The sequence below is a fragment of the Macaca nemestrina genome, chromosome 14 (assembly GCF_043159975.1).
Source record: "Macaca nemestrina isolate mMacNem1 chromosome 14, mMacNem.hap1, whole genome shotgun sequence".
Lineage (NCBI taxonomy): Eukaryota > Metazoa > Chordata > Mammalia > Primates > Cercopithecidae > Macaca > Macaca nemestrina.
Window position 1 is genome coordinate 6,275,071 of NC_092138.1, and position 12,036 is coordinate 6,287,106.

The 12,036-nt window shown below is 38.5% G+C and overlaps 1 protein-coding gene across 1 annotated transcript in view; it reads left to right on the forward strand.

The window, feature by feature from the left end:
* LOC105498841 (serine palmitoyltransferase long chain base subunit 1) overlaps window positions 1-12,036 on the forward strand; it is a 74,601-nt gene that overhangs the window by 15,658 nt on the left and 46,907 nt on the right. The window contains exon 4 of the mRNA XM_011771193.2: window positions 11,918-12,011. Within this exon, the coding sequence (XP_011769495.1) occupies window positions 11,918-12,011 (94 nt within the window). The remainder of the gene's footprint in view (window positions 1-11,917; window positions 12,012-12,036) is intronic.

Sequence of the window (12,036 nt, forward strand, 5' to 3'; positions counted from 1 at the left end):
TCCTTAAATAATTTAGTGGTTATATTTTTATGACTTCATTAGTATTACTCATTAGTTGGGCCAATGTTATGAGACTGTATTTTCTTTATCGGATACTTTTGTTTTCCCCAGAGGTAATCATTTTTGTTTGGTCACTTGATTGGTTCTATACTGGTCTTTAATTTAATGTTGTTTTCCTCTAGGAGCATAAAACTCCATTCAGAATGTTCACACGTTAGTTATCTGCTGGATTCACTTTCTTTGTTCTTTCTCTATCCTGCTCCACTCCTGACTGGTTGTTATTTGCAGCCGCTACACAGGGTGGCCCTGGTGTGTCCAATCACCATTAGCTTGAGAATTTCATTTCTCTGTTCTGCATTGGCTATTTCCTATCTCTTGGTTTACAGTAGATTATAGATGGATTTCGGAGAAGGGTCATGGGAGGTGAATTTCTTTTTTGAAACCTACACATCTTAAAATTTTTTATTTTTACCCTTTTGCACTGTACTGATTGTTTTATCAGTTTTTATTGATCTGTTAGACACTTCCTCAATATCTGGTGATTGTTAACATCCCTTCTTTTTTTCCAATATGCACAATATTTTTATTGTCATCAAGAACATTATGTAAATTGTTTTCAGAAAACTACAAAAAAATAGAAGGATGTTTTGTTGATAGTCATACGTTGAGTGTTACTTTTCTTCAACTTATGCAATACCTATTTATATTCAGTACTGAGTTGACACAAGAGTAAGTGAATTTACTTAAGTTTTTTTTCTTTAAACAGCAGCCTTATTGATATATAATCTATATACCATAAAATTTACCATTTTGAAGTGTAAGATTTTTTGACTTTAAACAGCAGCCATATTGATACATAATCTATGTAGCGTAAAATCCATCATTTTGAAGTGTATAATTAAGTGGTTTTTAGCATATTCCCAGAGTTATACAACTATCACCACCATCTAATTCTGGAACATTTTTATCACCCCAAAAGAAATCCCAAAGCCATTAGCAGTCACTTCCCACTCCTTCCTCTGCGCAGGCCTTAGCAACCATTTATCTACTTTCTTTATGGACTTGCCTATTCAGGACATTTCACATTAAAAGGAATAAACAATACTTAGCCTTAGTTTCTGGGTTCTTTCATTTAACGTAATGTTTTCAGGACTCATCCACATTGTAGCATGTATCCATACTTCATTTTATCATGGAATAATATTTCAGTTTATGAATATACACATTTTGTTTATACATTAATCAGTTGAAGCACAATTGGGTTTTTTCCCTCGTAAGAGTATATGAAAAAATAAAATATGTATGAATAAAACTGCTGTGAAATAATGTGTACACATTTTTGCGTGGGCATAATGTTTTAATTTTTCTTAGATATGTATCTAGGAGTAGGATTGCTGGGTCATATGATAACTCTGTGTTTAACATTTTGAGGAATCCCCAAACTGTTTTCCAAAGTGGTTGCATCATTTTGTATTCCCACTAGCTACATATGAGGTTTATAGTATCTTCACATCCTCAGCAATGCTTATTATTTTCTATTTTATTGTAGCCATCCTAGTAGGTGGGAAGTGGGATCTTGTGGTTTTAATTTGCATTTCCCAGATAACTAATGATGTTGAGCATCTTTTCATCGGCTTATTGGCCATTTGTATGTTTTCTTTGGAGAAAAGTCTACTTTAATCACTTGGCTGTTTTCAGTTGGGGGTTCTTTCTATCATTAAAACTGTAAAAGTTCTTTATATATTTTGAATCCTTGTCCCTTGTCAGATATATGATTTGCAGATTTTTTTTTCATTCTGTGGGATTTTATTTTACTTCTTTGATAGTGATCTTTGAAATTCAAAAGTTTATTTTAATGAAGTCTAACCTATTTTTCCTTTTGTTGCTTGTGTTTTTTTGTCATCTGTAAAAACTTTGGCTTAATCTAAGGTTATGAAGATTTACTCTTTGCTGTCTTCTAACCGTTTATAGTTTTTGCCCTTAACATTTAGTGTGTAATTCAAGTTAATTTTTGTATATGGTGTGAGGTAGAGGCCTATCTTTATCTTTTTTGCAGGTGGATGTCAAGTTGTCCTAGCGCCATTTGTTGAAAAGACTATTTCCCTTCTGAGTTGTCTTGTTGAAAATCAGTTGACCATAAATCTAAGGATGGTCTATCTATTTTCAAGAATGACACACTAAAACGGTCATTGAGAGCCCTGTTAATTTTCTTCAGTTTTACTGAGGCATAATTGCCAGATAAAAATTGTATATATTCAAGGTGTATAATGATTTTATATTTTTATGTATACACACACAAACACACACACACACATTGTGAAATAGTGATCACAATCAAATTAGTTAACGTATCTATCACCACATTTAGTTACCGTTTGTGTTTTAGAGGGGTGAGGATGGGGTGGGCTTTTTGACTGAGGGGCTTACACTAGGATAATCAGACAGGGACCTGCTCGTTTATTTGAGGGGACCCCCAAACTTAGTATTTGTAGTTTTTATTCTCTTGGCTTTGTGTTTCCCAGGAGAGGAGTCCTCTAGTCTGTTACTTTGCAGGTAAAAAGCTGCTTTCCACCATTTGGGAGCTGAGTTAAAGGCAAGAGGCCCAGGGTCTTACCATTCATTATGTAACTTACACTAATTTTTGTCTTCAGAGTGGCACCCCTGCCTTCACTCGTTCTTTCTCTTAAGGACTTCCAGTTTATACACAGCCTTTCCAGAGAGCATTTCTTCAAGGTGGAGGGGAGTGACTGCCTGTTGTCTAGGCACCCAGCCAGTCCTCCTGTTGTCAGCCTTTCCCATTTTCCCATGTTTAGAGGAAGCTGGTACCCCAGTTTGGGAGCATGTTTCAGGCATTGCTGCTTGGCTTTTCACTGCTGGCCCAGGCTTGTCTTTCTCTTTGATCTCTTTGACTTATCAAATACAACTTGTCCATTTGCTTTCTGGTTTCCAACATTTTGTCAGCTCTTCTCCTTGTTCTGGTCTGGGTAGGTTTAGACCTTTAAACTTTGTATGCATTTTGCATTTGCTTTCCGAGTGTGCTTTCAGAAGAGATCAAGGGGTGAGGTGGTTTTTAATGTTAGCTAATATTAAATGGGATGAAGAAATATCAAAGCAGGGTCAGTAAAGAGAGGTGGGGTTGCTGCATGTATTTCTTGTTCATTTCTTTTGACTGTCACATATTCTTCTGTTGTGTACAGCCACCAAATTTCACTTCTCCATTTTCCTCATGATAGACACCTAAACCGCCCCCATTTCCCACTGCTGCAAAGAATCCTCTGATTAATATTCCCCCATGAACCTAATATTCCCTTGAATTTCTCTGGGGGTATAGAGCCAGGAATAGGATACTGATACATGCCTGCCTGATTTTCCCTTAGGACCTTCCTGTGTCGTCTGTGGTCCCCTGAGATAGTATATAGGAATTCAAGTTTTCCCTACATCTCCGTTTAGCAATACTGTTTGCTTTGGATTTCTCTTGCTATTTGAGCCTTTGAGCATCATTTCATCTACTTTTTAGCTGTTGGAGTTTTCTGCTTCTTTGAATGTGTCTTCATATCTTTTACCTGTTTTTCCACTGGATTTCCAGTCTGTCTTTTGATTAGCAAAAGTTCTATATACCTTGTAGATTTGAATCCTTAGTCAGTTTTTGACTTAGTACTGTATTACATTGATTCTAAGACACATACTGTTTTTTCCCTAGTTTAAGATCCCTGAAGTGGGGATGAATCTTAAAGCTGCTGAGAGTCACTGGTGAGTCATTGTCAGCCAGGAAGGTAGTTTGTGGCATGGTTCTCATTGCCTATATACCGGTGAACTTGGTGGTGGTGAGCTTACTGTCAGCACTCCAGCTGAGGTGCGTGCCCTGCTGGTCAGCTGATGGCCGGAGAAATGGCCAGATCTGCAGAGCAGAGGCTCACAGAGGCTAGGATGATGAAAGGCTTTGAAGATCTCTTTGTCAGACTTCCTGTTGCCTTTGGGTAGTATCAGCTCACTTTCTAGAAACGTGATTTAATTGGAAGGACGATAAAACTGTGAGGTTGGTTCAAGAGGAAAGTTGCAGCATCAGAACTTGAGAATGGGTGACAGTTAACATGTCAGATAATCTCAGAAATGATAGTGGAACATGCTGGTAAAAAATGCCAAGATACTGCCAAGAGCAAGAAGGAGACCATGGTATGAAAACTTGTGGTATCAGTGACTTAGAGGAGAGGGACAGAACTCAGCTAAAGAGGTTTTAGGAATGTCTCGACTGATTTATCTTGCTTCTATTTTCCTTTTCATAAGTACAAATGTAGTGTAACAAAAATCTGTATCTAAGAATGTATAATAGACCTTTTCATTAAGCATAAACTAAAAAGCTGTACAAGACAAGAAAATATCAATGTATTTTAATTGACACTGTTTCTCCTCCTTAGTGATGGATAAAATGCAATTGATGACATCTTAGATTCAGTGAAATACAATAAACCTCTTCTCTATCATCTGTCTGTTAACTTTATCTTTGGTATCTTTCGCTGAATCAAATTTCTTAATTTTGACTTAGTCAAATGCATCCATCTTGGCTTGGTTTGTGTTCTTGGAGACTTGGTTAAGAAATCATATCCTACCCTCCTACCCTGAGGTCCCAAAGACATTCTTCCACTTTTTGTTATCTTTTCTAAAATACCTTTTAGGTTTTTAATATATCTGGAATTCACTTTGTACCAGGCTGTTCAACTTTATCCATAGAGAAAAATTTGTGTGAAACCTAGTGGTTTGTGGGGTAACTGCTGTCATTTTCCAGGTATTCATATGTACACAGCTCTCTTGAGTTCTAGATTCTTTCATTGGTCTCTGCCTACCTGCTGCAGTACCAAACCTGTTGTTAACAGGGGGCTGTAATATTTGCTTCCTTCCGGGAAAGCACCTCCCTGTTTCTAAATTCAGTTAGTCATTCCTGAACTTGTATCCTTCTGTGTAATTATTGAAGTTTATAGAGTTCTATTAGACATTCTGGTGGAATTTTAATTGTGATTGCATTGAGTTTGTAGTTTATTTTGGCAAAACACATCTTTAAAATGTTGAGCCATTATATCTTATCATTTATTATTGTCTTTATATTTTTCTTGATACTGTAAATACTTTATATTTTGTTGCCTTTATTACTATTAATTCCAATGGTTTGTTGATTTCATTGAGTTTTTTATGTAAGGTGATCATATCACCTGCCGATAACAATGTGACTCTTCTCAGACGTGTGTGTGTGTGGGCACACTTGTTTATTCACATTTTTGGACTTACAATTTTACTGGTATGGTCTTTAGTAATATGCTGAATAGTGAAAAGATACCAAGCATCTTTGTTTTGTTCATGTTCGTAAAAGTAAGCCTCTCTGGTTTCCCAGTTAATATCTGTAGATTTTAGGTATTATAGTCTAATCAGTTCGAGACCATTCCCCCCGATCCTAGTTTTCTAAGTTTTGTAAATAGATATTAAACTTCATCAAATGTCACTTCTGCATCTAAGATCATTGCATGACTTTTCTTTATTATGTTGTATTTTCTGAAATTCTTGTTATTTAACTTCTATTCATATATCTCTTAGATGTACTCTGTTCTTTTTCTAACTTAGCTGAACACTTACTTTACATTTTTGATCTTTTCTAGTACTGATTCACATTCTCTTTACAAAAGACCCTGAGTGTAATTCAGAATTCAGGCTTAAAAAAAGGTTTTGAAAGATAATAAAGTACATATTCCTTATTACAGAACCACTCTCATGTAGTCTAGGGCAGCACCGCCAGAATAGTTTCATTCCATTGAATAAATAAAATCAGTAAAGAGTTTCATGTATGTTTAGGACAGGTTTTGCTACTTAATGAACTTGCTGTAAACTTTCAAAATTGTGTATGAGGGATAATGAACTTTTCTGTGTTTAAGCCTATAAATTCCTTTCTAAGTACTATTCCGCTGTAGGCTATACTTTTTTGGGGGGGCGGGGGGAATGGAGTCTCGCTCTGTCGCCCAGGCTGGAGTGCAGTGGTGCGATCTCGACTCACTGCAACCTCCGCCTCCCGGGTTCAAGCCATTCTCCTGCCTCAATTTCCCCAGTAGCTGGAACTACAGGCGCGCACCACCACGCCCAGCTAATTTTTTTTTTTTTTTAAATAGAGATGGGGTTTCACCATGTTGGCCAGGATGGTCTCAATCTCCTGACCTCAGGTGATCCACATACCTTAGCCTCCCAAAGTGCTGGTATTACAGGCATGAGTCACTGCACCCAGCCTGTAGGCTGTATTTTAATGTGTGTTATTCAGACCTAAATATTTTATTTATTTATTTATTTATATTTTTGAGATGGAGTTTCACTCTTGTTGCCCAGGCTGGGGTGCAATGGTGCGATCTCAGCTCACTGCAACCTCCGCCTCCCAGGTTCAAGTGATTCTTCTGCCTCAACCTCCCGAGTAGCTGGGATTGTAGGGATGCGCCACCATGCCTGGCTAATTCTTTTGTATTTTAGTAGAGATAGAGTTTCTCTGTGTTGATCAGGCTGGTCTCGAACTTCTGACCTCAGGTGATCTGCCTGCCTCGGCCTTCCAAAGTGCTGGGATTACAGGTGTGAGCCACCGTGCCCGGCCCAGACCTAAATATTTTCTAATTTTTATTGTGGTTTTTTTTTTCTTTGACTAAAGCATAATGTTTTCCTTGAGTTTTCGTCTTTTCAGTAATTTATAATTTATTGCTATGTGATTAAAAAACATGTTCTGGATGATAGCTTTCCTGAGTGATTCTGCTGCTCTTGTTGAGACTTGCTTTATGTCTTCATTGTAAATTTTGCAAATGTTCCACGGCTTTATCACAAAAATTTATATTATATATTCCTTTTATTCAAGGTGTCTTGTGTCCATTACATCAAGCATTTTAGTTATTATTCAAATAGTTGACAGTCTTAGCAATTTTCTGTCTGGTATGTAAGTGAATGACAAAGAAAGAGACAGTGAAGATCAGTATTACCCCCCATGTGGATTCATTCTCTGTCTCTGTTTTGTTTTTAACTTGTTTAGTTCGAAGGTATGTTATTAGATGTATGTGGGCTCAGCATTTCTACATCTTTTTTAATGTCCCTTATCTCTAACAAAACTTATGTTTTACCTTAGAGTCCATTTGTCTGATAGCAGTGTAGCTACACCAGCTTTCATTTAGTTATGTGATTAATAGGACTCCATTTTCAGTTTTACTGTGTCATTGTGTGTAGTTCTTTTGTACATAATTGGATTTTAATCCTAGTATCATTTTTTAACTGAGGAGTTTAATCTGTTCACATTTATTTTGATTACTCACTCATTTGTGTAGGAAACACTATTTCTGCTGAAATATGAGGTGATTCACAATTTTCCCAATGACATTTAAAACAGTTTGTTGGCCCATTTAATATGTAAACTTAAAGAGGAAATAGCCAAAAATAATGTTATTTGATTTATTAATTTAATTGCACATATATATTTAAAATGTCATTGTGCAAATAATATATTCAAAAATACTGCTGCTTCCTTTGCCCCATGCAGCAGTTTTATCCTAAGTCTTCCTAGGCATCTGGGATACCATCAGAAGCATTGAAAAATGTATGTTTAAAGTCTGTCATTTTCGCTTCTGTCTGAATACTTGGATGCGTAACTTTTTGAATCTGTGTATGCTGCTGTCCCTCAAAAGGTTACCCAACTCTCATTCAGTATTTGTGATTCTACGCTTGACCCCTTTCAGGGTTGCTTTTTGTTGTGGTCTTTAAAAAGCCTTGCTTACTTGGTTGTATGGTGTTTCACTGTGAAGTCCCTCTCCCAGGAATGTGTATTATGTGTGGGAAATAAGTACCATATCTGTGTCAAATTATTTTCTCTCCCTTTAAAAAAAAAAACAAAACTGATTTCTTCAAAACACCTAAAGGTAGCATTGTTAGAGATCATTCTGGTTGAAGTTGTAACTAATTAGCAGTGGGTACAACTGCATATAATAGGAAACCCAAACTTAGGTGGCTCCGGCAAAGTACAAGTTTATTTGCCCTCACAAGTGTGGAGCGAGGTAGCTAGCGCCACAGATGATCAGGGACCCAGGCTACCATCCTGCTGCTCTGCCCTTGAGGTGTGTGTCTTCCATTCGTGGTCACCTTAAGGGAAGATGGCGGGCAGACGGGCAGAAAAGAGGCTCCTTCTGGCCCTGTCAGCTTGGTGACCTCAACGCTGGCCACAACTAGTTGCAGGAGCAGCTGACAGACGTGGTCTTTTGTTCCAGGGCAGTGGCCTTAATTATTTCATTTCTTTTTTTTTTTTTTTTTTCCCTTGCCTTTAGTCTGCTTGATCAGGTTTTCTTGATTAGACTTCCTTTATTCTTTTCTTCTCCTCATGCTTCACGTAAGTAATTCCTGTCCAGTTTTTTTTGTTTTTTGAGACAGAGTCTCACTCTGTTGCCCAGGCTGGAATGCAGTGGCACCGTCTCGGCTCACTGCAGCGTCTCTCTCCTGGATTCAGGGGATTCTCCTGCCTCCGCCTCTGGAGTAGCTGGGATTACATGCATGCACCACCACGCCCAGCTAATATTGTTTGTATTTTTAGTAGAGACAGGGTTTCACCATGTTGGCCAGACTGGTCTCGGACTGCGGACCTCAAATGATCCCCCTCCCACTTTGGCCTCCCAAAGTGCCGGGTTTGCAGGCATGAGCCACCTTGCCCCAAATGTTAATTAATCTTCCTCTCTCCTTACTGAGCAGTACAGGGACTTACTAGACTCCTTCTACTTCAGTTGTTCCCCGTCCCCACTCCCCCTTTCTTGATGTCCTGGTCTGATATTTGACTTCCACTTATTTTATATCCTCCAGGATTATTATAGGAGAATCACCTTCTTTACCTATTTGCCAGTTTCTTATTGCCAATCTTTAGGTATTTATTTCTTTATCTGTGTAACTTCTTTGGGCTTAAAATTCCTTTCTCTAAAATATATTCTCTATTAGATTGTTATGTGGAGATTCAGAGAAGGTAATCTGTATCTCTTAATGAGAAATGTTTTTATTTTACCTCCGTGGATGACAGTTAGTGGATAACAAGTTCTAAGTGGATCATTATTTGCCCTGCGGCCCTTGGAGGATTTCTTCATCATGGCCTGGCCTCTGAAGAGACTGTGCCAGTCTAATTGTTATTCATCTTCTGGTTTTTCTAGTGGCTTTCACAATTCTTTTTCTCTGTAAAATTCTACAGTTTCACTGTCATGTGTCTTGTTGTGATTTATTCATATTTATCCTACTTGGGATTCATTTTTCTACTTCAGTCTGTGGATCTGTGTCCCATGAATTCTGGGACTTTTTTAACTGTTATCTGTTCAAACATTGTCTCTCACTTTTTTCCTCCAGTTTTTCCCGGTAGAACTAATGTTCAGTGTACTTATAACCTTCATATCCTGCATGTTCAGTATGTACTCTTTCATATTTTTGCATCTGTTGGTAATCTCAGCTCTGTCTTTCGTTTTTCTGCTGTGTCTGATGGGGTATTTAATCTATCTTTTGGATTTCTAATTTTATTGACTCTTAGATTTTATTTCCGGAAGTTGTATTTGACTATTTAGCAAGTTAACCTGTCCTTTTTGTTGTTGTTGTTGTTGTTGTTTTGTTTTGTTTTGTTTTGTTTTTGCGATGGAATTTCATTCTTGTTGCCCAGGCTGGAGTGCAATGGCGCAATCTTGACTCACTGCAACCTCCGCCTCCTGGGTTCAAGTGATTCTCCTGCTTTAGCCTTCTGAGTAGCTGGCATTACAGGCGTGCGCCACCATGCCTAGCTAATTTTTTTGTATTATTAGTGGAGATGAGGTTTCACCATGTTGGTCAGGCTGGTCTTGAACTCCTGACCTCAGGTAATCTGCCCACCTCGGCCTCCCAAAGTGCTGGGATTACAGGCGTGAGCCACTGCGCCCAACCCAGCCTGTCGTTTTCTTAGTAGCTTTTTAACCTTTCCTTGTATTTATGCTCTTGGTCCTCAGCACTTTCTATGTCCAGCATCTCGCGTTCTTGGGCGGCAGCCCTTCTGCATGTCTTGTGTGTTGACTGTCACTCATGGTGGGTTTGTGGTTTTTGATTGGGAAAGTTGTTTTCTCTCTTGAGTCCTCTCGGGTCTTGATTGTGGAGATGTCTTTCTGGTTGGTTTTACCTGATTCTGCAGCGTACCCTGTAAGATTTTAGGTTCCAGGATTCCTGTATCAGGTGCCCGTTATGACCTGTTCCTGCTAGCCTGCATGGGGCACAGGTCTGAGACTTCCATTTCTCACTGGAAACTTTGTTCCTTCCCTACTCCAAGTGCTGGACAGCAATAGCATCCCTGCATCACATCATGCTGCCTCCTGATAGCTTTTGAGCCGTGGTGAGAGGTTTTGGATGTACTTGTTCTTAATCATTTGTTTTCTGTGTATTACAGTTTTTGTAGAATGGTCTCAGTGTTTGCAGCACCTTTGGTACAGGGGTGGTCTACCTAGCTGTTTGTTTGTTTGTTTTTTAAAATCTTTTTGTGACTGCCAATTTCTGACTGTGGAATCAGGGAGAACTTAGGAAACTTAAGGAAACCCTGAGAAGTAGGAACCTAAATAACATGATAAAATCAGAATCACAGTTGAGGAAGTGAGTGGCACTGGATTTGAAAGAGAAGCCCTTGAAGCCTTAGGGAAGAAGGAAGAAAATATTTGGAGAGTACCTCTTATGAGCCAGGCACTTCCATAATAGCAGTTTCCCTGAGGGGTAGGCTCTCCCCCTACTTTAATGATGAAGAAACTGAGAATCCCAGAGGTCAGTGATGTCCCTAAGCTTCTGAAGTCATCAGTAGTCGTAATACAGAGGGGGCCTGTCTGACAGACTCTACAACCCCTGTTGTTTTCACTGAGTCTTCTTGCCTTTTTTATGAGTTAGTTAGCTTTCATGAATTTACTTCACGTTGTCATTCTTTCCTTTTCCTGGTTTCCCAGCATCTGTGTTTTCTCAAGGATGACCAATGCTGTTAAAAGGTATCGATGAGAATAGTGTTTCTCCATCTTTTCTGGCTACAGTGCGTTTTATCGAGCAACCCAGTACATGGCCCAGTACAGATACATAGTCCCATCACTCACCCTGTGCCATGGTTCTGATGTTTTCTTTTCCATTCTATTTTGTTTTACTGTTTCCTCTGGTTAAAATAGGCTGATTGTGACCAACTAACTTGGTCTCACAGCCCTTTAACAGTTTGCAACCCATAATTTGAGCCCATGATTTTGAAGCATGGCTCATGGCTAGAATATACATCTGCAGAGGGCTTAACAGAAGTATCCTCAGGAGCCCATTCTCCTGTCCCAGCCGGGCTCATATCCGGCTCCAGTGTAGCTGCCACCCACATTCTCCCCACTCCCCAGGAGTATGGGGATTCCTCTTCAACAGCATTCCAGCGTTAACTTTAGACATTGGGGACATATCCCACTTACTCTTTAGTGACTTCCTATAGATACCATTTCTTTTTAAGCCACTTAACTATTCATAACTCATTCTGCCTTTTCTTGCCTTTGATCTTATTTTATATTTTCTTTCTGTTTGGCTTATTCCAGATTTTTCTGAGATACTTTATTTGGCAGCTTCTTTCTTAAGCGAGTTTTAAAACCAAAGCATTTAAGATTTGCCACTCATTCATCTTGGAATTCTAGCTTATTTTTCTTTTTTTATTTTAGTAGTACAGGTAGTTTATTAAAAATAAAAATAAGGGAAAAATATCTTATTTTTAATGTACCATGCTCTAATACTACTTGTTAAAAACAAGAAATCAAAGACCAGTATGCAAATAGGGTAGGATGACAACGCTTTGTGGTTGTGCCCGCCACCAAGGTAATATAATAACATGGAACATGAATGTGTAATTGACGTGTACCTCTCTTTATCTCTTCTCTAGCCCTCCAAGCCACAAAATTGTGGTGAATGGAAAAGAATGTATAAATTTTGCCTCATTTAATTTTCTTGGATTGTTGGATAACCCTAGGGTTAAGGTGAGTAGCACATAATGCTGAAGTG